This window comes from Gigantopelta aegis, chromosome 4, assembly GCF_016097555.1.
Source record: "Gigantopelta aegis isolate Gae_Host chromosome 4, Gae_host_genome, whole genome shotgun sequence".
NCBI classification, from domain to species: Eukaryota; Metazoa; Mollusca; class Gastropoda; order Neomphalida; family Peltospiridae; genus Gigantopelta; species Gigantopelta aegis.
This window is the reverse complement of record NC_054702.1, coordinates 19,751,420-19,769,665: the sequence shown is the minus strand read 5'-3', so window position 1 is coordinate 19,769,665 and position 18,246 is coordinate 19,751,420. Positions and strand designations below refer to the sequence as shown.

The window sequence follows — 18,246 nt, the reverse complement described above, 5'->3', positions numbered from 1 at the left end:
CAAATTTCAGTGCAAATTTCAGAGATTACTAAGATGTTTAATTGTAGTTGCTACTCAATTTTCAACTTATCACTAACTGTTGATAATCAAAAATTTAAAACAAGATGTTGCCCGAAAATGATGTAATATAGATGTTTTGGGATGGCACCTTAAACTTCTGACCCAAAATCTGATATTTTCGGAAGCATGGAATCATGTTAAATTAGCTATCTGATATTCTTTTAATTAGTACATCTTTAACCAAAAACAACCCATCCCTTTGACTTACGTTAACTTGGCAAGCAATACTATCATTGTATTATAATACATATACATACCTTTAAAAATGACAAAATAAACATTTGGCATCTGATAGTAAGGTGAAGTTTATACCATCTTTTATGTTTAATGGCTTAAACTGTATTTACGTGCCTGTATCCTTTTAAGCTTGGGCACTATATTTAGTGAAACATAGTTTCTTGTGCATTACTTACATGATCCATATTTGGGGACCCTTTATAAGTATGAGGAAATTAAATTGAACCATGAAATATTTCTTAAATGTTTTCAAGCAGTTCCAAGGACAAGTTTAACTTTCTACAAATTACTCCAGACTTGTTAATTGCTTTACTAGATAATTGAGGCTATATCCAAGGGTGCAGAAAGTACTCGCCTGCTCGCCAAATGTGAGTAAAAATTCTGACGGACGAGTTTAAAGATGCAACTACCAGTGTGAAGGGCGATTGGTCTTTTCCTAACTGTATTTTAAAAATATTTAAATTTTTATTTTGGGTGGGGGATGCGCATCGAATCCACAACAGCATCAGCCATGCCAGAATTCCAAACCATTCAAACAAATGTTTCAGAATGATGACGAAATAAATAATACATACATTTATTATATACATAACAATGAAAAATATAGATCTACAGAAACCATAAAAGTGATATTCGGTGAAAAATCATATTTTCTCTGTATTTTAGTTAGAGTGAAAATATAGAAATCATATTTACTTTTTTTGTAAAAGTTCATGATTAAATTATCTCATGAAATCGTAATTCGTGATAATAGGGTTTCACACATCACTCGTTGACATTAAAATTGTATTAGAAAACCCCCATGAAATAGCCTCAAAATACATGTACTGCATTAACAATAGATGACTTCTATGTTCTGAACTGTGCACCTACAAATGGCTTGTTTTGATCGATAGTATATTGCCTGTGTATTTGGAATATATTATTCTATTAAATACTTGCAGGATGTCACTTGAATTTTATAAATCTATATGAATTAAAATATGAAAAACTTCGTCTTTACCAGAATATCTAAAAATTTATTGATTTGTCAGTCAAGGTTTAGGTCTTAATTTCATTTACCACTTGATGTTGATCACTTACCAAATGTCCTTATGAATGTTTTTGTCAATATATTATAATATTGTTAAACAATAATATTGTTCTATAGGCTGGCGGACTAGTAGAAATTCTGGTGGGCTAATAAATGTTAGTTGGTTCTGGTCCAGTGGGTTAGTGAAATATTATTCATTTCTGCACCCCTGATATCAAAGAGCCATATATTAAGATATATTCTTCTGCTCTACTGTGCTCTGCACACAGAATTTATTTTTTGGTAAAAAATCAGCTATTATGACCATGGCATTTATATGAGTTTAACAAACAAACAAAAATTATTTCAAGAGAATATGTCCTTTTTTTCAGGCATTTTCTGTATTTTTCGTCTGCATCGCTGTCACATCTGATGTCATCTGCTACCTGTTTATACCTGTTCAGTGGTTGTTTTTTGCAGCCAGTACTTATGTTTGGGTTCAATATGTTTGGCACACAGGTGAGTTAAAAATTGTATGAAGGGCACATTAAATTAATATTTATTTTGGTACCGGTGCTATGGGGTTTTATCTCCATCTGTTCATCCATCCATCTGTCTGTAACACTCAGTTTTCCATTTTTTTAACAATGTCTCAAGATATTCAGTTAAAACTTTGTTTTGCTTTTATCATGTAGATATAAATATTAAGTTTGACAGAGTTATGGCCCTTGAACTTATGAAACATGGCAGTATGTTGGGCCTGGTAGGGGACATGCATATTGCTTTGGCTGTACTCTGAAAATTATTGTTTTTAGTTATATTAAATCTAAGCTTTTTATTGTTTGTATTTCCCTGTGTACAGATTTACATGCACACAATGTATAAAGAAGGACATACTATTGTCTAGAAGACCTTAAGTTATTTCTACTTGTTCAATTGTACCCCATTTTCGGTATATTACTGTGTAATGAATGCTTCATAGATTGCTGTTGTAAATTTGCATTTCACTGATACTTGCATATCATATTAGTTACATGTGCTCAGAAAATCATCTCTGGAACTACATGGATTTGTGTGTTTGTTTTTCTACTTTCAGAAAGAGGCATATGTCTGCCCACTGTTTCTTTATGGTTGCTGTTTGTTTATATAGAAGCCTCAGTGAGATTGCGAGAACTGAAAAGCCTTCCTTTCAATTTAGACCTCTGTAGGCCTTTTGCTGCTCACTGGTGAGTGAAAAACATACTGTACACACCAGCAATTACAATTGATTGTAGATCTATTTCAAAATAGTACCACCTTTAAAAAACAAATTCTACAAACAAGCTGAACGATACAAATAGATTTGCTTTGTCTTTTTTAAGGGCTATTCAAAATTGATCACATGGGGTGGGGTGAGTGTTGAAGGCAACTCTTTTTTAATGGATGTTGGGTCTTCTGCATCTTTTTCCTTAGATGCTAAAGTTTGTTCTGTTTAATGACGCCACTAGAGAACATTGATTTATTAAACAATGGCTATTGGGTATCAATCATTTGGTAATTTTAACATATAGTCTTAGAGAGGAAACTCGCTACTTTTTTCTGTTAGTTTCAAGGGATCTATTATATGTACCATCACACAGATAGGATAGCACATACCACAGCCTTTGATATACCAGTCATGGTGCACTGGCTGGAACGCGATATATCCCAATGGGCCCATCGACAAGGATTGATCCCAAACCGACTGCAACAAGAGAGCACTGGATAATGTTGATTTTACAAAATCCATTTTGTGATTGGCATATTAAAAAATAAATTGTCTCCAGCCCTCCACAGAGGAGTAATAATTTCTGGAACAGTCCTAAGAATAATGTTCAAAACACTATTATTGTTAATCGAACTAGATTAATCATGAGATTTATAGGGCGGGACATAGCCCAGTGGTAATGCTCAGTCAGTTTAGGATCGATTCCCGTCAGTGGGTCTATTGAGCTATTTCTTTTTCTAGCCAGTGCACCACGACTGGAATGTGCTATCCTGTCTGTTGGATGGTTCATATGAAAGATCCCTTACTACTAATGGAAAAATGTAGCAGGTTTCCTTTCAAAATGTGTCAAAATTACAAAACAATTTACCCCCAATAGCCGATGATTAATAAATCATGGTTCTCAAGTGGTGTTCAAGAAAACAAACTTTCATGAGATTTATGTAGGGGAGTGAGTTGTGTTGCAGTTTTTATAAATGGATCTGCTTACTTGAAACCAAACTGGTAGTTGAGACGATTCTGTGGAATTCTTGATAGCTGTTAATTTGTTACGATTTTTTATTTTTCAGTAGTTTTCGATGTAGCTCAGTGTTAGAGTGATGGATTATTTCACTTGGAAGACCCTTAAGGTTTCCCCTCTGTTCCAAGTGGTGCTCCACAATTATCAAAGGCTCATGTCTAATCTTCCCTATAGGAAAATGCATATAAAACATCCCTTACTACCTTTTGGTAGGAATAGTCTTTGTAGTAGTAATGGGTTTCTTAACCTAGCATGTGCATGCACTCTAAACCCAGTATCGACATAAGGTCCTGTATTTTAGACATGAAATAACTAATTTAATATGTGTTGAGGTGACTGATCATTCCTTTCCTGGTTTTTTGTTTTGCAGTATTGGGTATCCAGTAGTAACATTGGGTTTTGGTTTTAAAAGCTACATATCATACAGAATGAGATTGGTGAGTATTAGTGAATACAGTATTTTAAAAAGTACTTGGCTAGATCGATCTACCACTATCGATTCATCAAATGTGAATTTTAAAAATAATTGACAGATTTTATTTTCATTGAAATGGTGAAATAATTTTATGTATTGATTAATGTTTTACGTGAAAATGCCTGGGTTTCTACTAGTTTTGAATAGAAATTTTCTACTCACCCAGAACTAGCCCTGAAGTCAGTTGTAATCAGTATTTCTTTTAAAGAAATTATCCTTTCTCTGCAATTGATTAATATTTTGCTTGATAAATTCACTTCTTGTTTTAATGATGACCTATTATTCATCTCGGTTCCTGGTCTTGAATATGCATGCATGTTTAAATTTACTGTATGTGATTTGTTACATTTCATCCTTTTACTCTCATTCCAGTAAGCAGGACTGAAGCTGTATAGAAAGTATTGTTAGCATTTTAGCAACCCAGAGGAGAAACGTGTAGTTAATTCAGTTAAGATGATGTATAGTTATTTGCTATGAATGTTAGTGTAAAATAAATAGATTTTTTTTTTTCATTTGTACAGCGAAGACAAAAAGTAGTGCAGAAAGAAAATGATTTCTACATGCAGTTGTTACACCAAGCACTGCCAGCTGAAGTGCAATATGCTGATAAACAAAAAGGTTAGTTTTTGTCCAAATATTTATGCTTCAGATGTTTGGTTCAGTAAATGTGGTAGTCAGACCTTGTAGAGGTTTGTATCTGCATTTTGATTTGACACTGACAAAACTCACCATTTTGCATTAACTTGAGTGTAGTTTTATGACAGTAGATCCCCTCCCCATATTTGCGACTTTATTTTACCCTATAATCATTTTAGTTCTCCAACAAACACCAAGATGACCAGATGCACATTGGATTTGTGAAAGTTGATTTGTAAATAATGAGATATGATGTAGTTCAGCAGTAAAGTGTTTGCTTTAGGTGCAATGTGTCGCAAGATTGATTATCTACAATGGACTTTTTTTCTGCCTCGACCAGTGCCACATGATGGTAATAATATATACTGTCCTGCCTATGGACAAGTGTATATAAAAGATCCCTTGCTGTTTTATCAGTAAGTGTAGCCTATATCTCAGTAGCAGGATTCATATATTTTTCTCTGTTAACCAAAATGTCATAATAACCGTATGTTAAACACTGAAAAGCCAAAGTGTACTGATATGTCAAAAATCTAATTTTCCTTTCCTTGTAAGTAAATGTGTAACTTAACGGTGAACAAGCTGTAATAGTTGTATTATTTACAAAAGGAAATATTTACAATGTTAAATAACTAGAGTATCTTATATGTTGATTTTCGTGAAATACGCTATTTTATTTTATTATTTTCTCTCCCCAGCCTTACCATCTAAACCAGAAGAGGAAGGAATCTCAAATGGGGTGGCTGGGAAGAAGCTGGGTAAGTCGGACGATGACAAGGATGGCAAGAAGTCAAAAAGCACAACAGACATTAACGAGGACGATGAGCTTGAGTTTATAGAAAAGACTTTGCCAAAGAAGACTAATGTGAACCAGTTCGATGAAAGTGGGGATAGTTTTGCCAGTGAGCAGCAGACGAAAACATTCAAAACAAACTCAGTTCCGGCGGCCAAGTCTCCGTCGTCGGGGAACAAAATCAACAGCAGTAAAGAAAACAGCACAAAGAAAGCGAAGAACTATACGAAAGAGGCACCTCCTGCCACGTTCAGCAACAATAAAGATGAAACAATATCAAGGTACAGATGCTCCAACAAACAACTTTCTAGTAAACTTTTATGGTGCATTTGAAATGCAGTTAATCCAATGTCGGAGGAATCTTTCTTAATGAATAATAAATGCTTTAAAAAATTAGAAAAAGGAAGAACCATTTTGAGACTAGTGCTAAAGCAATACATATGCCCAACCAGACCCAACACAATTTCATATCTCCTATGTTCAAGGAATACAAAAACAGCTAAATCTGAAAAACAACCACCAGCTAAATCCCCATGAAAGTCAAACTTGATCTTTAACTTGACATAAAGCTGTACTCAAAATTTCAGTTCACTGTCTTGAGGCATTGCGGAAAAAAAAGAGGAAAAAAACTCTGTGGGACAGACAGGTAGGTGGGTGGTGCGGGCAAACAGACGGAGACAAAACCTATAGTCCCCTCCGTGAGTAATAAAATGGTTGTTTTAAGTGTGGTATGTGCTTTATTCAGTTACCCAGGCATCGAACATATTCAAAATAAGTAATTTTCTATTTTCTTTTTTCCTTCATTTTTGTTTCAGGTTAGAAACAGATATTAAAAAGTTGAAAGCAGACTTGCAATCTAGTCGCAACTGTGAACAGGAGTTGAGATCTCAGATAAACAGTTTGAACATAGCGGACAAGTCGATGCGGTCAGAACTGTATCAGCTGCAACAAGATAACGAAAACCTGCAAAACAAGTAAGTCCACATTTAAGAAACCAGACAAAAATTGATTAAAGGTTAACTTTATAATAAGGGACGTAATGTAGCCCAGTGGTAAAGCGTTCACTTGATGCATGGTCAGTCTGGGATCGATCCCTGTTGGTGGGACATTTGGGCTATTTCTCCCTCCAGCCAGTGCACCATGACTGGTATATCAAAGGCCGTGGTATGTGTTATCCTGTCTGTGGGATGGTGCATATAAAAGATCCCTTGCTGCTAATCGAAAAGAGTAGCCCGTGAAGTAGCGACAGCAGGTTTCCTCTCTCAATATCTGTGTGGTCCTTAACCATATGTCTGACGCCATATAACCGGAAATAAAATGTGTTGAGTGCTTCGTTAAATAAAACATTTCCTTCCTTCCTTTTTCTTTTAGCCAAAAGCTATTTTAATACAGGATTTTCAATAGTTTTTATAAAATAGAAATAGCCTTTATTGAAAATGACCGGCCTCGGTGGCATCGTGTTTAGGCCATCGGTCTACAGGCTGGTAGGTACTGGGTTCGGATCCCAGTGGAGGCATGGGATTTTTAATCCAGATACTGACTCCAAACCCCGAGTGAGTGCTCCGCAAGGCTCAATGGGTAGGTGTAAACCACTTGCACCGACCAGTGATCCATAACTGGTTCAATAAAGGCCATGGTTTGTGCTATCCTTCCTGTGGGAAGCGCAAATAAAAGACCTCTTGCTGCTAATCGGAAAGAGTAGCCCATGTAGTGGTGATAGCGGGTTTCCTCTCAAAATCTGTGTGGTCCTTAACCATATGTCTGATGCCATATAACCGTAAATAAAATGTGTTGAGTGCGTCGTTAAATAAAATATTAGTTTAAATATTTCTTTTTCTTTTTATTGGGAATGATAATGTATGTAATGTTATCTGATATTTGACTACAACTTGGCAATACATTTTGTTTTTGTTTGGTTTTACCTTTACTTTGTCAGCTTATTTCCCTTTGTTAATGTTTGTGCAAGTGTTGTTCTTTAAAGGTTCATTTCCAGTTGTTTTTATGTGTTTGTTGATCTTACTGTTGGGCATTCAAGGGATGACAGATTTTGGACTCATTTCAATGGAGTTGGAAGGCAAGATGTGGTTGTTACTTTTGTGTTTAGCTTGCTTTTATGTTTTTACTCCCATTATCACCAAGGATTTAGTCCCAGAATATTGAAACTTGAGCCATGCTTTCATCTGTGGATTCATGTCAAGTCATGCTATATATATATATGTATAGAACTACTTCAGAAATTGGGGAGAAAAATGGGGAGAACACCTGGGTTAAATGGGTTAAGAAATATAGAACTTGATTAATCGTAAATTGCATGTAACAGATTTCCATACATCAGGAAGAATGAGGAATTACCATTGAAAATGTTCTTGTGATTTATCATTTCCGTTTTTTTTTCTTCAGATTACACAATCTTGTCACCAGCAGGCAGCAGGATAAACAAAATATAGCCATGCTTGAAAAGAAGTTTCTTGAGGAACGAAAATTAAGGACTTCCATTGAGACGCAGTTGGCAGCTGAAAGAAAGGCTAAAAAGGCAGAGGAAGCCGCTGCTGCTCGGGCAGTAGCCATGGCAACTGCAACCAGGTAACATTTAGATTTTACAAATTAAGATAATGGTAGTAAAATATTTTTATCATATCAGAATATTTTTATTTTGTAGTCACCAGGTTAGATATTTTGAGTTGGCAATGTAAAAAAGTTCTTGGCTATATTTAATTATTAAAATACATAAGATTGCTCCAGTAAATAAACTTGGACAGTACCGGTATTTAATGAAAAAAACATGTTGGATCAAGACAGTATTGAAAAATAGAAAAAGTATCCATATCATAAATAGCTAAACAGTAAAGGTATGAAGTGTGTGTGCGTGCGTGCGTGCGTGCGTGCGTGCACGTGCGTGCGTGCGTGCACGCACGCACGCATGTGTCTTATGTTAAAATTCAGATTACCCCCACAATGAACCCATTCACTGATTGGTGTTTTCATGTCCGAGCCAGTATCCCACAATGGGTATGTCAAAGCTTATGATATGTAAGTGCATATAAAAGATCTCATGTAATGGGAAAATGTCTCTTGATTCCTCTGAAGTCTGTGTCACAAATATCAATGGTCAGATGTCCAGTACTTATGTCCATTATTCCCAACAACTGTATTTTTCTGACCATATTTTTTTTGGAAATTAACAACGTTTCGTGTCCTAATATTTCGTGATTTTCGTAAAACAGTCAAATTCATTATCAAATTAGCTGTCACAATTGGCTATCAACTCCTGAAAATTACTGCGACGTTCCGCCATTGTTGTCAAGTGGAAATACTTAAAATCAGGTATTTCTCACATAAAAACAAAAAACTAAAACGGCTATTATATCAAGAACAGTCAAGACCGTATTGAAAAATAGAAAAAGTATGCATTTAATAAATAGCTGAACAGTAAAGGTATGTGGGTGTGTGTGCGTGTGCGCGCTAAAATGAATGCATTCACTTTTCATGTCCAAGCCAGTATCTCACAACTGGTATGTCAAAGGTTACAATATGTAAGTGCATATAAAAGATCTCATGCTAATGGAAAAATGTATTATTATTTTCGGTCAGTGCCATGTGCAAAACTGGAAAATATGAAGAGTGAATGTACTGTATGTGGTATACAGTCTTGTCGGCTTGCATGACGTTGGGTGAGATATCTCGCCAGCAGTAGTCAGAAGGTTAAGCATGGTTGACAGGTCTGATCATTGATGGTTGTATAATTTGTGATTGTCCACTTGAACTTTCCTATTTGACATGGTTAATTATTTCAGACTCGAGTGTTCAGAAAGCTGCAAAATGAGAAGAAAAGATAGTGAGAATGACATGAAGCAGCTGCGGCGAGATTTGAAGATGCGCGAAGATCAGTTTAGAATGCTGGAGAGGGAGGTGCAAGTAAGTGATCCACTTTGTGTTTGGAGAGGTTGGATGTAGTTTTTGTTTTAGAGAAGTTTCATCAAGTGTGATGAGTCATAGGATTGATATTCCTCAGTGGACGCGTATTTCCTAATATCCCAATCAGTGTCTCGCAGCTAGCTCAGGCACTTAACAAATTCTCCAATTGTGAATTTTAGAAACAGTTGGCAAATTTTATTTTAATATGGCGAAATAATTTCATGTAATTATTGATATTCTATTTGATATTCTATTAGAAAATAACTGGGTCCTAGAAATTTTTTGAGTTTAGTAGATAATTTGTTGAATTTTTGTCCTCACCCAGAGCTTGTCCTACAAGTTTTTTTATCATTCTTTCAACTCCATGCAAATAAATTCATTATTGCCTTCTATTTCTATTCTTAACAGCATCACTGGGTATTGGATTCATGTATTTTACATTTTGAAAAAGTTTCTCTTATTCTCTGAACTCGGTGAAGAAAATTTCAATATTGCCTTCTATTTCTATTCTTAGCAACATCACTGGGTATTGGATTCATGCATTTTGAATTTGAATTTTCAAATAATTTTGAGGCTCTAAAACAGTTTCCTTTTTTAAAATTTTCAGGCTCTAAAATAATTTGTTATTTAAACTTTTCAGGCTCTAAAAGAATTTGTCATTTAAATTTTCAGGCTCTAAAACAATTTGTTATTTAAATTTTCAGGCTCTAAGACAATATAAAGATGCCCAGAAGGAGTCTGAGGTCCTGATGGCTGCCCTGGGAGCCATGCAAGACAAGAACACCGAGCTGGAGAACAGCCTTACTGCTGAAACTCACTTCAAGCAGGATCTGTTCTCAGCCCTCGGCGAAGAGAGACGACAGATTAAAATACTACAAAGTAAGCCGTGAAAACGTTTGCCATAACTTGATCCATCAGCCCTCTACATTGTGACCGATTTGGTCGCATATAAAAAAAAAAAATTCACTAGGCTACTAAAACATTTCATACTATCTATATAAAAAAAATAGAAGTAGGCGCCATTTGGCTCCTATATGGAAAAGTTAATGTAGATGACCGTCATCAGTATTTTGGTTTTAAAAAAAAAAAAATTTAATACATGTTTGTAGAAGAAAAGATATTATAGCTGAAAAGGCAGTGTCTATTTACAAATTAGTTGGTCTAAAGAAACAGTAAGCTAACAATGTAATTTTTTGAACAAACAGAAATTATGAAAGAAAAAGTTGTAAAGTTAGCTTAATTTTTTCTTGATCATAGGAGAATGACACAGAATTGCACAAATTCTGAAAAGTGTTTTTTAAATTCTATTTGTAGTAAATGGAAATGAGTATTTAATTGTAACAATAGCATGAATGTAATATTTTGTCCTCTTTCTTTTTAAGTTGGGGTCACCAGACAGTTGACATACTAAATGTCCTAGTAAAATATTGCTGATAATACATACTTTTAATTTATGCCAGAAAGTACTTTAATCAACCAGCTTCACAATCATGATACCCCAGTTATCAATATTTTGATATATAATAAAATTTTGATGACACAGCCATAAATCAGAAAAATTACTTCTTCATTTTAAGCTAAGTTGAGCTGTTTAAAATATTAGCAAAGCAGTTTATGGTAGCATATTTTAGCAAAAGAAAAATATATCCACAGTGTGTATTTCAAGTTGCTTAATCATTAATTTTAATTAATTTTCATGCTTACATCCAATAAAAGTAAAACTTTATAGCACACAATTCATCTATCTGGGCTGTCTTGTCTCCGACACGGATTCAGGCTTTGTGTTTAAAGTTTGCAGGCTAGTGAAAAACTGCCCACCTATATAGTCGTATTTCTAAAAAAACCCCACCAAAATACTAAAATGGCCACTATCAAGATCAGTGTCGTTCTGTTATTATGTTTGTTCTGTGCTCTATGCAAAACAGTGGAAAATATGAAGAGTGAATGTACTGTATGCGTTATACAGTCTTGTCGGCTTGCATGACTTTGGGTGAGATATCTCGCCTGCAGTTGTCAGAAGGTTAAGCATGGTTGACAGGTCTGATCATTGAAGGTTGTATGAGCTCTAGTGGTGTCGTTAAACAAAATAATTTAACTTTAATAGTTCTGGATGGGAATTGGTACCGAGGTGCGAACCCACTGTCTACCAGGTAATGGCTCAACTACAATGCCACAGAGGCTGGGTATTGCATAATCAGTATGATTCTCGTCTTTAACAAATCAAGGGGTGGGACGTAGCCCAGTGGTAAAGTGTTCGCGTGATGTGCGGTCGGTTTAGGATTAATACCCGTCGGTGGACCCATTGGGCTATTTCTCGTTCCAGCCAGTGCTCCACAACTGGTATAACAAAGGCCGTGGTATGTACTATCCTGTCTGGGATGGTGCATATAAAAGATCCCTTGCTGCTAATCAAAAACCATAAGTCCGACGCCATATAACCGTAAATAAAATGTGTTAAGTGCGTTGTTAAATAAAACATTTCCTTCCTTCCTTAACAAATTAACTGACACGTGAGCCGGCCTTGAAGTGTAATTTTGGTAGCATGATTTGTGTGATTCTTGTCTTTAATAAGTCAGCTGCCCTGTGAACCAGCCTTGAAGTGTGTATTACCTTTTTAATCAACCTGCCTTTAATTCACATGTGTTCATTAACTTGCAGCCAACATTCAGGAGCGAGACAATGAGATCAAGGAGTTGAAGTCTAAGATAGCAGAAGTGATGGCGCTGATCCCGAGCACCAACTCGTACCAGTCGCTCAACTCAGACCGCACGTCCTCGCCGCTCTTCTCATCCAAGTTCTGCAAGGACGACGTCACCATGAACTCTGACCTCAACCCCAACGCCACAGACTACACCCCGAAGACATCGTCCATGTGAAAAGACGCGCGACGACGCCATGACACGAGACAAAAAGACGTGCAGTAGTTGTACTCGCCGCCTTCTTTTTCTTTCCCGATCAGCTGACGCCACTTGAGAGCAATCGGAATATCTCATTGTTTACTGCTCAGGTTACCCGTTATTGAGGATAGGCTTTAGAGGACTGTGTCTTGAGGAATTAATTTAAAAAATTTAATCATGGTTGTCATCAGCAGGGGTGGATGCAGGATTTGTGGGTTTTTTAGGGAGGTGCAATTTTTTATGAACATTCTGATAATACTGCTAAAGCAAAACAGACCCCTACTGGACTAAACAAATTATATTTTCTAAGTTTTTTAACAAGCATTCTGAGAATACTGTTAAAGCAAATCAGACCACTACTGGACTTAAAAAAGTATTTTCTAAGGTCTGTTGAAAAGTGGGTAATTCCCTATGAAAGTCAGATTTGACCTGTAACTCTACATAATAAAGGTATTCACAAAATTTCAGTTCAATATCTTGAGGCATTGCGAAAAAAAAAAGGTCTTGAAAACCATATGTGGGACAGACAAACGGACCGACAGACCGACTGACACACAGATGGAAACAGTACCTATAGTCCATTCGGGTTGAACCGGTAGAGGACTAAAAAGGTGAGCTGCAGTATTCATATAGGGGTACACCATTTAAGAAGAGTCTACAGTAATTTAAAAATATACTGAAAACTAAATTCATTGGGGGGAGGGGAGGGTGTAGTTTGAGATTTGAGATTGGTGCATACCTCTAGCACTCTTCCCCTGAGTGCATACCTGATTAGCTTTAACTCTGACTTTGAGTGAGTATTTGAAAGGAAAACCATGTTGAACGACACCCTAGCATGTTATAATCAATAGCTATTGGATACCTTAATGTTTGATCACTGCAACTCTTGATACAACTGTAGATAAATTAAAATCTCAGTTTGAGAAAAGAATACATTTAATCCAAAATACAGAAACCAACAAGACCCCTTTGAATTTTAGCTCCCTTTAATCTACTGACTTCTGAATTATAATGCTGAGTTATAATGGTGACAGAACATAAAGCTGAATCAGCAATATTTTTCTATCATTTAGAAAACTGCTGGCCAGTATTCATTTGTTATGTATCAGTTAACTATAATGAATAAAGCACTAATAAAATATAGAAAGAGACTTGGTAACTTGTATGTAGAATCTGGCTGCATATTTTCAAAGCCTCTTAGCACTATGATATTGTAAAGCCGTTGTAGTCTGCGATATCACTTTGACACATGTCTTAGCTCTTGAGGGTTTTATGATATTGTAGGACTAAGATGTCTTCGAAAATTGGGCCCAGGACTCTGCAAAAAGATATTGTTAAAATAGACACCAATAATTTTAAAATGAATAATCGTAACTGCAGTCCAGTCGTATTGGTAGTGTTGAAGCATTTCGTCTAATGGATCTGGATTCATTGTCGCTATGTTTTGCTGAGAACTAAGCAGTAAACAATCAAATATTTGTGTTTGCCTTGTATTGGATCACCTCTTAGCCCTCCAAGTGCTGGTCAAGTTAACAGTTATATAGTCCATCTCTATAGACCTTTGTCCACTGGTGCTATGTATGGTTTTTGAATTGTCCATTACCCTCCCTGCCCCGCCCCACTTCGTTTTAGATTACCTCACTACACTCTGCCAACTCCCGTGTTCATTTAACAAAGACAACTGCACTGCTGATTTGTGTTCTTTTTTTTATTATTTGAGCTGCCAGCCAGCTTCAAGAGGTACTGGAAAAAAATGTATTGGTTTAGTTCAAACACTATGTAATATGTAAGTTTTTGTTTTATCCTAGCTTAAAAAAGGTTTACTAATGCTAAGGTGTGTAATTGTTTCAATCATAGTGTTATAGCCAATTCCAGGAGTTTAAAAAAAGTATCATTTTAGTTGAACAATGTAATATGTAGCCTTTAGATGAAAAGGATTCACTAACACTAAGGTGTGTAATTTTTTGAAATTATTATTAATAGTTTACAGCTTACTACAAATATTTTGTTGTATGTGATTGTGTACGGTATATGAAAAGACTTGTCCTTCTGTAACATTCTGAACCTGTACATCTGTACTGAAAACATTTATCTAGGAACTTGAATTGTCAGCTGGATTAGGCAGTGAATGTAACACAGATAAAAAAACAACAAAAAACTAGGACATTTCCACAATTCTGAATTTTAACTCGACCCGAAAACTCTTTCTGATCTTGTTCTTTGATGAAAATTTCACTATAATGTCCTGCTTTTCAAGACCTTGCAAGTCCAAGGTAATTTTTATCTCTGATGTAAGCATGTGTCAAGCAAAGAAATGTTTGACATCACCCCTGCAAACTATTAACCACAACAGTAATGAAAGTTTCATGGGTACTGTTATTTATTTCCTCCTCCTACATCTACACTCAAGAGAGAGAGATGCCCAACACTGACAGAGTGAAGCAATTGTACTTAACAATGGGAACTGAAGAATTGTGAAAATGGACACCATGGAACCACTGTTTGTTCATGCCAAACCCTATCAGGCCCTAATCTAGGACTGAAAAAGTAGAAGTGATTTCTCCCTTCCCAGAAGAAAGGGGAAACGTTTGATAAAAATAGGAAAAGTGAACATTTATCGGTACATATCATGTCTGTTACGTGATTTTGTTTTTGAAATTGGATTAGGTCTAAAATATTACAGTGACTTTGTTAGACCACTGCTAATAACAGAAGCCACTTTAGCTGACTTTTGGCGAAGAAAACGTTTCATTTTGCCGGCTAGATTAGGGACTGCCTATCCATGCTGATTTTTTTCCTGTGCTCTTCTTGGTCCTTAGAATCAACTACAACAGTAATGTGAAGTTAATGTACGACCTAGTATTTTGCTTGAACCTACGGGAAAAACACTTTTTAGCATTTACAGTTGTTTTCATTGCTGAAAGTTTCAGCCTTCAAAACTAAATGGCAGTTATTAGTTTCCTTATGTGGACAGTTTTTATAAATCAAATATTAAACAAAAAATGACCACCAGTTATTTGTCCAATGATGGTGTTGTAGAGGAATGTTCAATAATGCCTTAGCACATTGGTTAATCGCTGACTATAATGTGTTGCACTTAATTGTGATATTTGGTCAATGCAAGGTATCCATTTCATCGTTCCAAATCCGTTTTAGTACAACCTATGGTACATGTAAATGAGATGAGTAGGGTAATACCAACTTATCTCCCAGGTGCCTGACTGGTTGTGTTTGGTGTTGTATGTCATGTTTTCATGGTGATCCTATTTCTGAATTTTTCACAGTTACCGTAAGAGAATTAAAGAAGCCTTTCATGGAAGGTTCAGCTGCAGCTCTTTGGGGTTTTTTCCCCCTGAATATTAACAAGTGCTAATATACCTATATAGTAATCAAAATCTTTACAACTGTTATTTGTTAATACAGATCGTTTTCATGTATCTGATTCAGTTGTTTATTTTTGTTATTTTTTATGTTAAGTGTTCTTCAGTGTTTACTATAGTTGGTTACATGTGCTGCAAGGTGTCACAAAATGCATGTGAACATTTATTTTTGTGTAAAAATACTGTATAAGTATTTCGATGGTTTCGTTGTTTTGATTTGATCTTGTCGATTATGTATTCTTAATGTGATTTCCCCCAGTTATTTGTATTGCATCAGGACAACCAAAAATCTTATTTGCATTAATAGACCATTTTTTTTTTTTAATGATTGGTTATACTAGATACTATATACCAAACCACCATGTATAAATACATAAGTATGGTTTTTTAAAAATCTGAAACAACTAAACTCTAAAAAATATTTTTAAATGAATCCTCCACCACACCCCAAAACTCTTTTTATAAGTGCAAAACAGAGGTGATGGAGAATTTTTTTTTATTATTCAGAATAAACTAATTTTATTTACCTTTGGTATTACATGTATTTCAAATTAGGTACCTTTGTCCTGTTACATACAGAATGAAAGATGTAGCATGATTTATGTCGTGAAGTTTAAGCTTGCTCAAGAGTATTTCTTGTAATGAAGCCATTTTAAGATGTATTGCTGTCTGTTTCATAGTTTGTGAAAGCAGAACATCGATGTATGAAATGGTAAACATTAACCAAACCACAGAGCTATTTAAGTTCCACTGTAGAAAATTCTACAGACTAACCCAGAAGGTACATTTTAAACGAGGACTACTTTTTAGTACTTTACACACATTTGTGAGGATAAAACAGATGTGTGGTTAGTTTTGGGTGCCAATTATTTAGTTGATATTCAAAAAACAGAAGGAAAAAAAAAAAAGAGTTCGGCAACACAGCCAAGGATTAAAAAATCTTGACATTAAAAAAAAATTAGTTTTAATGTTTTTAAAAAAATCTTTACCAGTCATACAGAAATTCCAAAATAGGAATAGAATGGAAAGAAAGTTTTATTTACTGTATATTTTGTGAGTGCAACTTCATTTCAGCTTTATATTATTTATTATGTTAACCTGTTTATGCAGTGCACTTTCTAAAGCAATGTTTTAGTGGACTGAGTAAATAACTGTTCAGTTACAAGTTGTCTTGTTGTTCGACATGGTGTAGTACTATATTTAAACTTTTTCTTCCGGCAGTGCAGTTGTCTTTCCTTGACCATTTGAAACTACTGTAAACAATGTCGACTTGAGAGGTCATTATTATTATTAGTTTTAAACTGATGTTCGTCGTCGTTACTTGCTTCAGTTACATATCGTTTGTGTGTTGCCGACATTTTAATTCCTTGGTCCTTGTTATAGGATATAGATGGAGTGCAATTTCAGACCAAGCTGTCTCAATTGCTATGTGAATTTTAATGTGTAAGAAAAGCTCAGTCAGGAAAAATAAAGGGCCTGGTGCAGAAAATATTGTGTTGTTTTCATTTCATTCAACCCATATACTTAAAGGGCCTGGTGCAGAAAATATTGTGTGTTGTTTGCATTTCATTCAACCCATATACTTGAAGGGCCTGATGCAGAAAATATTTTGTGTTGTTTTCATTTCATTCAACCCATATACTTAAAGGGCCTGGGCCCATATTTTCGAAGCTATCTTAGCCTACGAAATCGTGAAATCATCGTAAGCTATGACGTCACTATGGCGTGCGCTGTAGTGACGTCACAACCTACGACGGTTTTACGATTTTGTAGCGCTAAGATGGCTTCGAAAATAGGGCCCCTGGTGCAGAAAATATTTTGTGTTTTCATTTCATTTGACACCTATTTGAAAAGTGTTTTTTTTTTAATGTTTTGACCCTTTATCACTTTGTTAGTTTTGTGATTTTAGCCTTTTTTTTCCTTTCTTTTCTTTTTTTTAAGAAAAAGGAAAATAATATTTGTTACAGACACATGACATTTTAAACTATTTGGTGTCATGGTGTTCAACTATTTGAAAACCTGATGGAGACGAGACCGAGAGAGAGAGAGAGAGAGAGATTTGCTGCTGTCAAACGGGCTACTCCTACCAAAAAAAACAACAAACCCAAGTGTTTTATCACCGATTAGGAGGTGGAATGTAACCCAGTGGTAAAGCACTCATCTGACATGTGGTTGGTCTAGGATTGATTCCGGTCATTGGGGCCCATTTGGCCATTTCTTGTTCCTGCCAGTGCACCTTGACCGGTATATATAAAAAAAACATGGTATGTGTTATCTTGTATGTGGCATGAAACTTTTTAAAAGATCCCGATTTAAATTCTGGCCCTTTCACAGAGAAAGTTACTGTATAAATATCCTATTTAATGTTCTTTTGCCATTTCTGATTTTGATACACTAGTAAAAATGAAAACCCTGATTTGTAATAATTTCTAAAATGGTTTACCCTCCCAACTCTGGTACATTGAAAACTACTTTGGGTAATCGAACTTATAAGAACAGCTCACTGGCCCTGATATAGACCGATGGCTGTAATTTTTAGTTTTCAAACTTTGTATTCCCATTGAGAGCACATTGCCA

General features: G+C 35.4%; 1 protein-coding gene across 1 annotated transcript in view; it reads left to right on the top strand.

Moving 5' to 3' along the window:
• The window catches only part of LOC121369655 (macoilin-1-like), a 40,270-nt gene extending 23,112 nt beyond the window's left edge, over positions 1 to 17,158 (top strand). The window contains exons 3-12 of the mRNA XM_041494700.1: positions 1,702 to 1,828; positions 2,406 to 2,535; positions 3,944 to 4,010; positions 4,570 to 4,666; positions 5,383 to 5,758; positions 6,293 to 6,451; positions 7,878 to 8,060; positions 9,272 to 9,392; positions 10,097 to 10,271; positions 12,051 to 17,158. Of these exons, the coding sequence (XP_041350634.1) occupies positions 1,702 to 1,828; positions 2,406 to 2,535; positions 3,944 to 4,010; positions 4,570 to 4,666; positions 5,383 to 5,758; positions 6,293 to 6,451; positions 7,878 to 8,060; positions 9,272 to 9,392; positions 10,097 to 10,271; positions 12,051 to 12,268 (1,653 nt within the window). The 3' untranslated portion in view covers positions 12,269 to 17,158. The remainder of the gene's footprint in view (positions 1 to 1,701; positions 1,829 to 2,405; positions 2,536 to 3,943; positions 4,011 to 4,569; positions 4,667 to 5,382; positions 5,759 to 6,292; positions 6,452 to 7,877; positions 8,061 to 9,271; positions 9,393 to 10,096; positions 10,272 to 12,050) is intronic.
• Positions 17,159 to 18,246: the final 1,088 nt, after the last annotated feature.